Source organism: Nelumbo nucifera, chromosome 2, assembly GCF_055504915.1.
Source record: "Nelumbo nucifera cultivar China Antique chromosome 2, China Antique-T2T, whole genome shotgun sequence".
Classification (NCBI taxonomy): domain Eukaryota; kingdom Viridiplantae; phylum Streptophyta; class Magnoliopsida; order Proteales; family Nelumbonaceae; genus Nelumbo; species Nelumbo nucifera.
The window spans coordinates 42,943,732-42,958,886 of record NC_142650.1 but is presented as its reverse complement, the minus strand read 5'-3'; the positions used below and the strand labels follow the sequence as shown (position 1 = coordinate 42,958,886).

At 38.2% G+C, this 15,155-nt stretch overlaps 1 protein-coding gene across 2 annotated transcripts; it reads right to left on the bottom strand.

The window, feature by feature from the left end:
• Nucleotides 1–9,349: 9,349 nt before the first annotated feature.
• Nucleotides 9,350–15,155, bottom strand: LOC104599338 (peptidase M1 family protein). Of its 2 annotated transcripts, XM_010261843.3 has the most exons (4): nt 13,973–15,155; nt 13,244–13,477; nt 12,831–13,157; nt 9,350–9,779 (listed from the first exon to the last, which is right to left on the bottom strand). In XM_010261843.3, the coding sequence occupies exons 1-4, from the start codon at nt 14,951–14,953 to the stop codon at nt 9,483–9,485; spliced, it is 1,839 nt and encodes a 612-aa protein (XP_010260145.1). In that variant the 5' UTR covers nt 14,954–15,155; the 3' UTR covers nt 9,350–9,482. The 2 variants fall into 2 exon arrangements, with proteins under 2 accessions (XP_010260145.1, XP_010260146.1); XM_010261844.3 differs by lacking the exon at nt 12,831–13,157 and having other exon boundaries at nt 13,973–15,146.

Here is a 15,155-nt window from a genome sequence, read left to right as displayed (position 1 = left end):
TTCCTTCTTTGTTCTGTTCTTTCAATTTAGATTTAGCAAATATGAAATTGGTTTTACTTGGTTGGCTTTTCATAAATGGGGCAACTGGTGCGAATATAACATGATCATTAAAAATTTGCTTATTATTACCTTTCTATACTTGAATATCAAGTGAAAACATTATTCCAACAGTACTAATTATTTATTCTTCTGTGTGTGTGGTGGGATGGAATGATTAGGCACATCACATTTTTTGCAAAGGGACACCCATCAGTAGGGTTCCTAAGAATAACCACAAAATATTTCTTAAGAGATTAATCAAGACAAATGCCAAAAGGATAAAGAGAAAGACATTGAATGGCATATCAACCGATTGCAGACCCTGTGCATTGCTAATTCATGTTCTTGACAGCATTCATCATCAGCAGATGAATTAATTGCCTAATTTAGTATCATCTCATAGCTAATGCTTTTGTGGAAAGTGCTTGTGCAACTATGGCTACATAGCTGGACAATATCTTTTTCACATAGAGAGACTAGAGGGAAAAAAAAAGATAAAAAACTCTATCTATGTAATGCCTGCTTTTTATCTTAATTTTTAACATGTTTTAACTGTTCTTGGTGCAAAATGCAGTTAATACTTAATTCTGTGATGTTTTAGCATATAATGGCCTGGGGAAAACCTATCCTGTTTTTTATCCTATGGGAGCCCCACTGCAGGTAGTATGGCATAACTTGTAAAGATTGGTCTCAAATATCTTAGAATTGGAGGCAGGAAGACCCTGAAATTTCAGCACTGGACACCATGTCATAGACTTGATTTGGTCCCATGGTTCAAAGTATCAATATATATGGTACCATAACGTATGACAGAAATTGGTTTTCTGGATTACTGAAATGGCTAAATGTAGAGCTAGAAATTTTTAATAGGTTTAACCATTAATGAACATTAAAATATATCTATCTGTGCATATAGTTTGGTTAAAAAAACCGAGTATCGATTGTTGAAACCTCTGAATACGTGATTTGGGTGTATCCAGATTATTGATATTTTGAACCATGTTTTCCTCCATTTATACAAATTTTCCAATAATTAACTTTGGGGTGGTTAGTGTGCATTTGATCTCATATTTATTCCATCTATTTTTTGCCATCAGCAGCAAGTTAGCTTTTATGATGGCTCCAGTACTGCCTTAAGCTTTGCAGTTCAGTTCTCAGTTTTAAAAAAAAAAAAAGGGTCAAGCCTTGATACAACACTGGATGCATGTCTGTCAGGGTGTTTGGAGAGGGTCCCAATTGGCTCAGTTAATAAGATCCTCTGGCTGGTTGTAAATTTGTGAGGGTCCCAATTGGCTCAGTTAATAAGATCCTCTGGCTGGTTGTAAATTTGTGATGGAGACTTGGGATCAAATACCACCTTCACCAGGGTTGGGGAGGTAATGGGCTTGAGATGGGCTACTCTTGTTTACCCCGTGAACAGAAAAAAGGTATGAGGATCCTTCATGGAAGCATCTCAAATAAACTCCGAGTTTTGGTTGCATTCTCCATTAGATCGCATTATTGAGGTCGATGCATCAAGCAAGGATGGCTCAAGCTTAAAATGTTGTATATAACTGCTTTGTTTACTCGTGACAATTGACTTAGCAGCATAAAAATGATCATCTTATTGGTATGTTCAGCATTCTTTTCTATTTATCAAGTTTCAGATCAATATATGCCGGCAAAATGCAGTTACATGGTTTTGAAAATTGGATCAAAAACAAAACCGTTGTGACCACAGGTTCCCATGTCAAATGGTCCAACTGTCGGTCCGAATTCCAATCGGACGGTTTTGGGGTCTTAAACTAGACCCCGGAGCCATTACTAGTTCCTGGGTCAACCAGTAAGGGTGAAGAAAAGACTTGATCCCGGGTCCCCACTGCAACCACCTAGAGACTTTACTAGCAAGGCAACTAACAATGTTCTGATCTCACAAGGGCAATTTTGTATATTAGATTAATTGGTATAGGTTCATGGGGAAATGCAACAAACCTCGAATCAAGGTTCAAAGTATTGACACATATCGGCTCGTATAAGTTGATACGTATCATTCTAGGACCCCTCCGATATGCCCCTATAGTGGATGTATCGGGGTCTAACCGATTCAGGGGGTGGAGGAGCCCTAAACCGGCCCCCCTAAACCAGTTGCGAAAAAAATAATAAAAAAACATCAAAAAGCAGTATCAATTTGCCCGATATGCCCCTATCAACATATCGGGCATATCGATATTTTGAACCTTACCTCGAATAGTTGTGTGTAGGCTTAGCAATTGAGTTGGGTGGGTTGGGTCAAGACACTTTGGGTTGGTTTTGGATTGGATTGAGTTTCAGGTTGGGTCGGCAAATGCGAGACTCTAACCCTAAATGTTTGGGTTAGGTTTGACCCATGGGTCAATTCGGTTTATCCAAAAAAATTGTTTTTTTCAAAAATAAAGAAAAAATACAGGAAAATGCCAAAATTAAATGAATTAACCTTAAAACTCCAAAGATAAAATAAAAAACTTGAATATTTAACAATTCAAAGAGTAAACACTAAATAGTGATGATTAAAGAGTGGACATTTTTAACAATATATAAATAGTCCCAATTAGACCAAACAATCGGTTAGTAGGTTGATCCATGACCCAATCCAACCTAACCTAGTTTTTATTTTGGGCTGGGTCATTTTGAAATTCAGGTAGCTAAATATGAGACCCTAATGATATTTTTTCGAGTTCGCGGGTTGGGTGAACTTTTTGCTAGGTCTAATTGTGTGTAAAGAATATAAAGAATGTTTTGCTAACTATATTGACATATCTTGTGGAGGTTGGAAGGCACCAATTTAGTTGGTAAAGGACGAAGTTCTTTGAGTGGTTGAAGAGGAAACTTGGGATTGAATCCCGCTTTCCCCAAGGCAAGGATTAAAGTATTGGTATCGGGTATTGTATTAGAAAATTCGGATATGGATACGGATACGCTTTGGAAATGCATGGATACAAACGAAAAATATGAAAATAGATGGATATGTTAGTGAAATACATACAAATTCCACAAAAAACAATAATAATACTAAATTTAAAACCAAATTAGTCACAAATAGTATATATTTTAATGACGTATATAAAAAAATATATTACAATTAATATATTGGGATGCCTAGACATCATATAATTTTATTTATAATGTATCAATCAAGAGTCCAAGACACTAAACACATGTGAATATTATATTTTAATTATTATATAACTTATTTTTTTATTTTACTATTTTAATTTTTTAACATTAACAAAAAAATCAACTAAATATTAAATTCTCAAATGCAAATTAAAATACCAATTCATAATTCACAAAAATATAATATTAACTTAAAGTATATCAAATTTGTTAAAATTTCTAAGATACATATCCTATACAAATTCATAATTTTTAATTACTAAAATAACTATTTCATTGTTAATATTTTTTATTTCTATAAATAATTCAAAATAAAAAAAAAATCATTTTTTGAAATATTAATATTAATTACTAAAATAAATGTATATTAGTGAATTTGATAGATTCAATTTAATATTATATTCTTCAATATTTTGTAAACAATATTTTTATTTTTATAATTAATAAATATATCGTTATTACTTATTAATGTAAATTAAAATATTAATTAATAATTTTTAAAAATATATAAAAATTTAAAATGCATATCATGTGCAATTTAAATATTAAAATAAATATTTTATTTGTATAATTTTATTGATATTAAAATTTATCTTTTTATACAAATATGGAATTGATAGATTATTTATTCTATTAATTTATAAAAATATTATTTTTAAATATTATTGCTTGGAATAGTTAGTATTGTTAAATATAAACACATATTTTTTATTTAAATTGTATGTCAATACAAAAACATAATATAATTTATTTTACTCTATTTAATAACATATGATAAAGCCTATCTTGATGGTTTAGAGTGTAGCAAAAAATGCCACATTTGAATGACTTGGGTTCAAATTGAAATAGCTACATTTCTTATGAAGTATAGAAAGATGCAACATTTTGCACGTATCACCCCATACCAGTGCGTATTGACAAATTGCATGCCGATACACATCCGTATCGGTGCAATACGAACGGCTTATGGGATACGTTTTTATTCATACATCTCATACCGTTGTCAACCGATACCGATACAGGCATGTCGTGTCAATATTAACATCGGTTAATATTCCGTCTAAAGCTATACATACGTGACACTAGGTGATATATAATTTTTTTTAAACCCAATTTTACCCTTCATCTTTCTCCCTTCTTTCTCCTCTTTCACTGTATTCTTCCTTTCAACAGCAAGGAGAAGCTAGATTCTCCGATGGATACCAGAAATCAACTGGATCACATATTTAAACAATCAGGCGGTAGCGTCACTAATATATATTTTTCCCTCTCTTTGAGTTCGGCTTCAGTCCAGGCACCCTTAGTCAAGGCACCGTTCGTGCATTCGAAGTCCGAATCATGTAAAGGGCTGACGCATGCAAGGATGCTTCACCCCGTAAGTGAGACTAACCGTTAGTTTAAGTAAGTGTTTTGCTCCTCTCCTCTCCTCTTCTGTGGCAGACGAAACATCTCTCCTCCCTCTCTCTCCCCATTCGGGGCGACTTAGCAACCATCACCGGCGGCGGAATCAACCTCGGATATTGTTTTCTTTGCATATGTTCTTCTTGCTGTGTTACTGGTGTTATGAGTTTATGTGCTTTAATTTGAAATATCTTTCTTTTTGTTCTTCTTGCTCTTTATTGCCCTGCATTCTATACTTAAAAAAGAAAGAATTCGAGGCATACTGATTTATATAGAGCAGGACCATTTACAGAAAAAAAACTGTAGTAAGAGTTGTTATTGGGTTTACGGGCCAGCAACTCGGTGTTACTTTTGTTGCAAGTGATTGAATGTTGGTAAGGTTTTTGTTTGTGGTTTAATTTTGAGGTGTTTTAGGATATGGGTTCGAAGAAATTCCATACATTTGAAATTCTAATATTTTTCTGTGGTTCAATCTATAGGACAAAACAATACTAGACTGATGGATTTGTTGGTTTCTGATTCAGGGATTTGTTTTGAGGTAGGAATCTCATTTTTGTAGGTGACTGTTGCGAACTGTTGCTTCATTTGGAAGTGTCGTTGCGAAGGTGTTTTGTCCATTTGGGCTTCTTTCTATGAGGAGCAGTGTATAGCATAGTATCAGATGTAATATAGTTCATGGGGTGGTTGCCTTATAATCTGAAGTAGGGACTCCATTCGGTTTCGGTCATGGCGGTGTTGGAGTTCATTCCGATGATTTTCATACAATGGGTTTTCACGGTCTGTTTTGTTTGCTACCTATGATCCAAATGATTTGTTGGTACTCAAAGAATTTGCAGGAAACCTCACAGATGGGTCGATTATCTCGGCATGGGCAAATGAGTCGATTTGTTGTCAATGGGTTGGTGTTAAATGTGGGAATGGGATTAATGGTTCAGCTGCCAGGAGGGTGATTATGTTGATGCTGCCAAGCAGAGGTCTGAAAGGGATGATAACAAGATCATTGGGTTAGATCAGTTAAAATGGCTTGATCTCTCTCACAATTTTCTGGAAGAAGGAATACCCACAGAACTATCAAATTTGCATCATCTGGAGTTTCTTGATCTCAGCTTTAACATGCTAATGGGCCCTATCTTAGGATCACTAAGTTGTTTAAAGTCTATCCATTTGATTAATATCTCTAGCTAGCAATTCTTTTGATGGCAATATAGTTGAACTTGGGGACTTACGAAATCTTGTTGTCTTCGATGTGAGCAATAATTCTCTTACTGGGCAGGTCGACAATAAGATATGCAGTTCCTCCAGTTCTGTTCAGATTCCGGATTTATCAACAAACAATTTTTCTGGTGGCCTTTCGGAAGAGAGTTTGCAGAACTGCAGTACTTCTCATCTAAGTGATATTTTTCATTTCTTGGGACTGCGCTTTCGAATGAGAAATTCTATTTGAAAAAGAATGGATTGTGAGGAGTTGGCAAACCCAAACGGGAGTCTACTCCAAAGAATCATGAGATACTCTGAGGTTTATCTCACCGCAGGTTATGGTTATTTGTCGCCGGCGGTGATAGTTGTTAATTCGCCGTCGGGCGGATAAAGAGAGAGAGAGGGAGGAGAGATGTCTCGTCTGCGAGAAAAGAGAAGAAGAGAGGAGAGGAGCAAAACTCACGTTTGAGTTCGACTTCAGTCCAGGCGATGATGGTTGTGCAGTCGCCGCCGGGCAGATGGGGAGAGAGAGCGTGAGGTTCGTCACAGGAGGGAAGGGGAGAGAAGAGCGCGTTTTGCTCAACCCAGACTGACGGTAGTGATAACTAACGGGGCTGAAGATTTCTCGCATGCTTCAGCTCTTCACACGATTCGGAAGAGACGTGGTGCGTCCTCCAAATGCACGAATCTTGCCTGAACGTAGCGTGCCTGCACTGAAGCCGAACTCTTCTTCCCCGTGTGAGGAGCAGATCCCGTTCCCTCTTATTTGGCCTAGCAATAAGCTCTGAGCGGAACCGGATTTGGATGTCAGAGACCACCGAGTCTAAGTGCCGCTCGAACATCCGAAAACCACACCTCCTCCAGATCCGGATCTGTCGCTGCAATAATCAATGGCGAAGACACTACGCTGAAAACCCGTTCACAGCCACGGGGGCGCAAGATAGCCTTGTTGCTGGCATCACCAGTCAGGATGGTTCTTACCTCACAGACTATGAGTATGAGGTCCATGGACTCATTCACCGCTCCTCCAACTTCCCAACAAGATCTACAACCTCGCCACCCACTTGCCCGCAACCACTCCCTTGGCGGTCTACACTACTTAATCTTCTCCCCGTTTAACGGCGTCCGCCACTCTAAACGCCTCTGTAGTTTCTTCCGCTTCGATTTCCCACTAGGCCTACTATTTTCAACAGAAGCCGTCGCCACGCTCTTCGTCTCCCCAAATCCATTGTCCTCCCCTGCTAATCTCCGATCCCTCTTTTTCTTCCCCTTGGAATCATTAATAATCATTGTCGCATGACAGTCGGTTACATTCAATGAGGCTTCGTCTCTGGTCTCTGTTCATTATACAGAAACAAAGAAGATGATGCTTTAGATTCTGTTCGTTATACAGAACCAAAAGACGATTTGTTTAAACATGGCCACCGCTTTTGGTAATCGACAATTTCTCCAATGTAAGAGTAGGGAAAGGACCTGGGCGGCGGTGAAGACAGACCGAAGATGATGAAAGGCAAAAACGGACATTTCAGCCATTCAGTTAATATTTTAATTAATTACTTAAATCATAAGGATAATTTAAGAAATGTGTTCTTATAGTAATTATTAATTTTCATAACCACTCTTTAAAAAATCAAAATCCAAATGGCGTTTACAATGTAAAAGGATTAAAAAAAGCTAAAAACTTAAAATCAGCCCTCAGGTTTAGGCTTCAGCTGGTGGATAAATTAATTCAATTAATTTTTTTTTTTCTTGTATGTAGATAACCACTGTGCAGAACCCAATTCCTCGTTCCATCAAATTTTGGGGGGAAATTCTCTCGAAATCCATCTCCTCTCTAATAAAAAGCCGAATTTCCTGCCAACTACTCTCTACCTACACTATCCACCTTGAATTTGTAAAATGTGCGGTTGCAATGGAGTGTGGATAAGGTGCGACTAAAGTGAGTAAGAAATCTGTCCACTGACTTTGCTTCTCTCGAAGTCTGTTACCACCAGAAATGGGGCTAAAGCAAGAGAATATCACTCACTTTCACTTATATTTCACGGGATAGTTGGTGGTTGGGTTAGCAATTTTGACCTCAACCCAAAATCCCTCAGTGAAATATATCTGCTTTGGAGACAAACCACAAAGATAATCAATATTTAAGGCTTTTCCCTTTCAATCTGAAGCAAAACCCCAAATCGTCGACTCGGCTACTCCAAAATCCCTGAGCTCAAGTTTCAACTCTCAGCGAACGGTATTCATCGATGAAGATCTCTCCCTCTTGCAAAGAAATTTCAACGAACACCCAATACAACCATTGAAGCCTACAGCTTCTACATCAAGCACTTTTCTTTCCCAATTTCCGTTTTAGATGAAATATATACTTTTTAACATTTTGTGTCCAGTTTTTTGTTGAAATATATTTTTTATTTTTTAATCATCTTTATATTTTATGCAATTTCTAGTTTTTGGCTAAAACATATGTATTTATTTTGAATAATTTCTCTATTGTTTGTGATTTCTGTTGTTTTGTTAGCTGTAATTTCTTTCGAAATTTTTATCATTTTCTATTTTTTATGATTTCTAAATATAGTTTTATTTAATTTTTGAATAATTTTCTATGTCTTTTCTACAATTTCTACTAATATACAAAATATATATATTACCATCTTCCGTGTCTCTATGCTCTGTTTTGTTAGTTCTATATAATGTTCTGTGCTATGTTTTCTGCATTTTTTCAAAATTTCTATTTATTTATGTAACTTTCCTACATTTTTATACCTTGTATTCTTTTCTTTGCAACTTTTACACTTTCTTGTATTTTTTTGGTTATTTATTTGCAAGTTTTGCTTTTTTCTGTATTTTCTTGCTTTTTATGCAATTTCTATTTTTGCAAAATTTGTATTTTTTCTATAATTTGTTGCATTTTTCTGAATTTTCCTGTAATTTGGTACTTACAAGCCACACCCAACCCAACTCACCTATTTGCCACCCCTATGTGGGGTAAATGAAGATTCCCAAAAAATTTAGGGAGAATGGCAGTTCAGCCCAGGTCAAAATTTTTAGGCCCAAAGTACAGTTCAGCCCAGGTCAGAATTCTATACCCCTATGCGGTGTATAGAATGGGGGGTTTTGACATTTTGAATGTTTATAAATCTGCAGTAAAATTTAAAAATCTGCATTAGGCCTGTCCGTACTTTACAGAATTTTTAACCATTGCAGAATCTTATTTTCTATCAAACCAAATAATTGACCTTTAAAAAAAAAAATCCTCTCCAATTTGGTGCACAGAAAGACCTTACTTATACACGTCCTTTACTTTACAGGCTCCAAGGCAATTGCTGCTAAACGTTGTATTCATGATCTAACAAGGTAATGTCTCAAGGTTAAAACTTTTCAACCTGTAAAACACTGTTGTATTTCTTCCTTTTTTCTGGCCAACATTTGTTTTGCAACCCTTTTACATGGAAATAAGTTCAGAAAAGCATTACGAAACAATGGCTTTTCTTGCCAATTCCAATAACATGCAATGTGGGAAGTCACTGGCAAGTGTGCGAGAGTTGCTAGTAGTTACAGGTGATGTGGTGGTAATAATAGGGGAAGCAAAAAAATTAGTAGTAAACATTAATATTCTTTCTAACAAGATAGTATCAGAAAAGGCAAGATTCACAAAAAAACAGAAAATTAGATTTAGATTCATTAGTATGATTAAAGTATATTTGTATATCAAGCTACAGATGCTTGGAAAGGATGGACTCGACAACACCTTGAGCTATGGGATGATAACAATCACGAGCCTCTGCAAAAACTCTTTTAGCCAATATCTTTTCTTCTTCCTTTCCACTGCCTTGTACCAGTGCAGTATATAGGGGGCGAAGGTACTTCATCCTCCCAACTTCCTTCAAAGTTTTCTCCACTTCACTATAGTATTCTCTGCAGCCAGACGAAATGGCCAGTTGGAGAAATGCCACCTTCACCTCATAATCCTTTGATTCTGCCAAGCTGTAGCGTGCATCCAATGACACAACCTGCAACAACAACCAAATTGTGTACTGAGAATATGAGATCAAAGTTTACTTCCCCACACAAACTGGAATGACCCTACTGATTTAGATATTTTTTTCCTATGGCTCAGTTTGGAAGGAGTACAAATACAAATATGTAGAGTGCAAAACCTTGCATTTTGTATGTATTTGCACTGTACACATTTGTATTTGTACTCTTTCCAAACTGAGCCTATGGGTCGAATTGGATACGGGTAACCAATAATCCAGTACAGCACACAAAAGGAAGGGACTGATCATTTTACTGGAAAAGTGCCACCAATTTGGCATAGTTTTCATATATCATCCTTGTCAGTACTAAACAAAAAATTTATAATTAAAAGTTGTAGAAATTATTAGAGAACTCTTAAATGACTGTAAAAGTTACACTACACCCAAGTTTCTCTCATCTATCAACCATCCCACGTGTCACTGTCCAATTTTCATCCCAAATTATCACACAAGTGGTCAACTAAATACACAAGTGATAAAACGGATTGAGCACATCCATCAAGGGTATGTTAAACTAATTTATTCTCAAGTGATAAAACGGATCAAGTATCAAGCCAATCAATTTTTTTCACTGAGGTGTTATTTCTTTCTTTTTTGATTAGTAATGATTAATGAATCCAAAAGAAATGTTATTGAGTTTAACTAAGAAAAAAGCACTTAAGTTTTAAAAACAATTGAGCTCACAGGTAAAGTAAGACTCAACAACCTCACAAAAAAAGAGGTGAACCATATCCAAATTGAGGATCCAAAAAGGAACAGGAGTATAAGACTATCCCAGGATAGAGAAACCACAATGCAACAGACATCCGATTCTAGCCAACCTAACAATCCATTTGGTTGCCGAGAAGGGGATAGGATGGGAAGAATCTTTAGGGAATATTCTAGTTTTCTTGTGTTTGTTTTGAGGAAAACACTGGGATGGGACGAGAAAGAAATGTGACACGGATTCTCAAAATTCTTTGTGCGGGGTCACACCAAAATGGTGCAACCCCACTGAGAAGGGAAAGTTAGTGAGAAAACTTTGTCAAGAGCAGCAACTCCAAGCATCACCTACCTCTCACGCTGTCCAATAGTCTTCTAGCCGGCACCATCTCCAGCCATTTTATCTCCTTTCATTGAGTGAGTTTCCATTCGAATCTCACCGTCTTCTACCTCTATCCCTGTTCGTCCAGATGAACCTCCATTGCCAGAAAACACCTGAACTGCTGTTCAAGGTGTTCATTTGAATGGCAGAGCTCCAGATCTGGCTTCCAGCATTTGCCTCATCCAGATCTAGTGTTTTCCTTTCATTGTACCAAAATGTTCCAATCTCTACCAACTTGTTCTGGTATGGCGTCTGCTGTTATTGGTACCACTTTTCTGGCTTCCGGCTGCCAACATTTTGTTATTTCGATTCCAGCTTCCGTATCTTTGTGTTTAGAGACCAATATCTACCATTTTGTGTTGTATTTTTGATAGATTTCGGCATTTTGTTATATTGAACTGCATTTATTTGTATTTATTTTATTCTTGCTCCGTTTCAGGTCATCTCAGGGCAAACAAAGGGGATTTCTAGGCCGAGGTATCACATACCCTGATATTAGGTATCACCCTGAGATCTATTGATTTCTAGGCCGAGCAGTGATCTAAAAGGAGCGCCTCAGGCATGCCAAGGCACACAGGCGAGGCGCATTTTAGGGTAGGCGCCTCGCCCAGGTCCTAGGCGCAGCCCATTCAAAAGGCATGTGCCTGGTGCACCTTTTGAAAATTTGACGTTTTTTCCTTTTTTTGAATCTAGCAGCTGGGCCGAGGGCCCCACCTTCGCCCGCTCACCGAAGCTTCGAGAACCCCCTATTTGGTAATACCGTCCATTCATTCATCCTAACAAAATATCTTCTTAAAAGCAATTAAAACTATAAAATCATTATTTTTTGTGTGAAAACTCAGAATTTAAGACCCCAACATGGACTTGTTTGGGCTTGCCTCGAGGGGTGTGGCACAAAGGTGGCTCGTAGAATTAGGAATGTAATATGTCACATTAGCTACTTGATTTAATTGAGAAAAAAGAGATTGTGGGTTTTATATGCTTGAAAATGTTTTATATGTTTGATTTCATTTTTAAATTCTCATTCGAATATGCTTTACATATTAAGCTTATGTATTTTAATTTAATATAATAGATTTTTTTAAACATTCATTTTAAAATTTAAGTTTATATTTTTATTAATATTATGTTTTATAATTTTTTTACATTTTTTTATTTTTTAGCTTTTTTTTTAATTGTGCACCTTGCCTCAAAAGGGCACGTGCCTCACCTTGTGCCTCAGGCGCAAAATGGCCCTTGTGCCTTTCACTTTTAAAACACTAAGGCCGAGGTTTCAACAGTTTTTTTTTCTGTTGATTATTATCTTACTCTAAGCATGTATCTGTATTTATTTTTTTCATGGTGATGCTTATCTTGTTAATGCAAATAAATCTATTTTCTCATCAACCAAATGCTAGAAGCAGATTCTGTAGGATGGTGGGTATCAGCAAACAAACACAGTGACCAAACATGAGAAAATAAAATCTTTCCTTCCCATCCCATCCCTTCTCACCCCACTGTTTCCCGGCAACCAAATGGACCATAAGGGTCAAACCACCATGGAGTTGCTGGTCCACCTGAACAAGATGCTCACCCCAGAAACCAAGGCTCTAGTTCCTCTAAGCACCATCTCCCAACCAAATAACAACCTTTTCTAGCTCAAGCATCCCTTAAACGTTTCAAGAATCTGGAACCAAAGATAAAAAAGATGAGCAGGATTTTCATCACATTTAGGGGTTATTGGTACATTGAAACATATTAACCTAAGTAGGAAATAAATACCTTATAGCCATAACAATTCAAAAGATGGATAAAAGATGCCAAAGAGAAAATTATATGTAATTAACAACGGAGTGGTGGAGAAAAAGGAAAATATTCAGCTGAGCAATCAGTATAACATATAGTCAAGGTTAAATGCAGATAGAGAAAATACATCAAACAATTCTTCAGGGGAGGAGTACCTGTGAAGCTTCAACAGACTTGGGCAAATTCTCCAAATAAAGTTCCCATTCCTGCCCTTGCCAATCTGCAACTTCATCCTCTCTTGGCATCCTCCCAAGTTTAAACTCCTTTGCCAGTGATACAATCTTAATATAGATGTTGGAGACAGGCTCAAAGGCATCTGAAGGGATACTTGTACCCTCAGTCCAAAGAACCAAATCTATCTGTGTCTCTATTCCAGGAATATTTGCTTTCAGGAAATTGAGAAATGTTTCGGTATCAATCGACTGGAACTTAAATGTGGCAATATATTTCTTAATGAATTCATCAAATGCAGGCCGCCCAATCTGAATTAGTAAAGATAGATAAATAAATATGACTCTATCATGCTTCCTTCTATAACATCTGAATGACTTTAAGAACCATGACCTACCTGACGTTCAATGCGCCAAAGAAACTGGAAACCTTTCTCGTATGGAACTCTGGAGTAGATATCATCTGGATCCACCCCTTCCTGTTTGGTTTTTAGCTTTGTAAACTCCATGTTATCCTTGAACCTCTCCATTTCTTCATTTAAACCCCTCCAGCCAATTCCAATACTCAAAGCAGCTCTCTCCTCTCCCTGTACGACTTCAACGATTCTCCGTTCCGCATATGTTGTGAAACCCTAGGATCAGAGCAAAAACATAAAAAGAACCTATACATAGCATCCGAATAGAAACAAAAGCTCCTCAAGATAACTTTGTTAGCCAGGAATAACTGGGGAACTCAAATTCACTTCGATAACTCCTTATAGGAGTGCTTCGCTAGATTGCATGTAAATTAATGGAAAAATAATGATTCCCACGGAAATTATACAATACGATTGGGAACCATTTTCCTAATTTTCCCGGTGTTTGGATTAACTTGGAAAATTAACAATGGTAGAGAAGCATATATCCATAGGACCAAAAATCTATTCCTAAAGTGATTACGGAAAATCGGATTATCAGAAGAAATGTCGTTTTCGTAACTTTCTGGAAAGGATTTGTTTCCACAGTCAACACAACAACCAAGCAACCCGACTAAATTCTTCTTCTTACAGAAAAGCAAACAAACAACCAAGCAACCCGACTAAATGGATTCGTTATGGATAAAGACTGCCAGAGAAAAATCAGCTTACCTCATTCAACCAGAAATCCTCGTTAGTTTTGTTAGTGATCAGATTCCCAGTCCAGCTATGAGCAAGCTCATGGGCTACCACTTGTGCGCCACTAGCATCACCCTTAATCACAGTCGGTGTCAAGAAAACCATCTTCGGATTCTCCATACCACCATAGGGAAAGCTCGGTGGCAACACAAGCAAGTCGAACCTCTCCCACTCGTAAGGCCCAAACAGTCGCTCTCCCTGCCTAATCATCTCCTCGGTCCCCGCGAACTCCCTTTCCGCAGCATCCAGAAGTCCTGGAACCGACTCAGAGTAAACCCTCGTCCTAGGCCCAACCTCCCTGAATCCAATCTCCCCCACCGCGAAGGCAAACAAATATGGCGGCACAGGCTGCTCCATCACAAATTCCTCCACCACCCTACCGTCAGCACACCACAATGCATCATCACATGCCATTGCAGCCTCGCCGGACACCGGTGACCGGCGTTCGATGTGCCGTGCTGCCATCACGGCCGACAATTGACGGGGTACATTGAGGCGGGCCGAGTAACGAAGGCGTGCGGCCGGAGTATCCTGACATGGGAACACGGAACGAGCGTGGATCGCTTGGCACTGAGTGTACACAAAGGGGAAGGTCTTTTTGAAGGTCTGAGGCGGCGATAGCCATTGAAGAGCGGATGAAGACGGGCTTGTCGAGAATGCAACAAGGAATGACGAATGGTTGGAGAGGGAGACGGTGAGGTGTTGGCCTTTGATCGGTTCTGGGACGGTAGAGAGCGAGAATGGGAGAGGGGTTAGGGTTTGCGGGTCAACGACAGAGATGATAGAGAGCGAACGGACGTCGAGGGAGATGGGGCCCGAGTAAGGGGTTGGGAGGGTAAGCAGAGAGGAAGCGTGAATGGTGGAAGAGGCGAAATCAAAGTACATAGAGAGGGAGACATGGGTGGCGAAAGGGTGGGAGGAATCGGTGAAGGAATGAGGATCAACGGGCGCCATTGGAGCTCGGTTTCTGACGCAGGAGAAGAGATGTAGATGATAAGGAAGGATTGAGACGGGAAGCGATGTATATGAAACCGCTGATGAGCGAATGAGATCGAGGAAGTCGGAAACGAGACGAACAGCCGAGAAGGCTCTGCCGGGAGTACTTTTCTGAAAATCAGGGGGTGAAAGAGGTGGGACCCAACTGAACCCCCCGCTT

Excerpts from the sequence above, each read along its gene's own strand:
- LOC104599338 (XM_010261843.3), bottom strand. The coding sequence starts at position 14,953 with ATGGCGCCCGTTGATCCTCATTCCTTCACCGATTCCTCCCACCCTTTC. Across the intron at positions 13,158-13,243 it reads TTTGGCGCATTGAACGTCAG|ATTGGGCGGCCTGCATTTGA; the intron begins GTAGGTCATGGT and ends TTACTAATTCAG. Across the intron at positions 9,780-12,830 it reads AGTCTGTTGAAGCTTCACAG|GTTGTGTCATTGGATGCACG; the intron begins GTACTCCTCCCC and ends TTGTTGTTGCAG.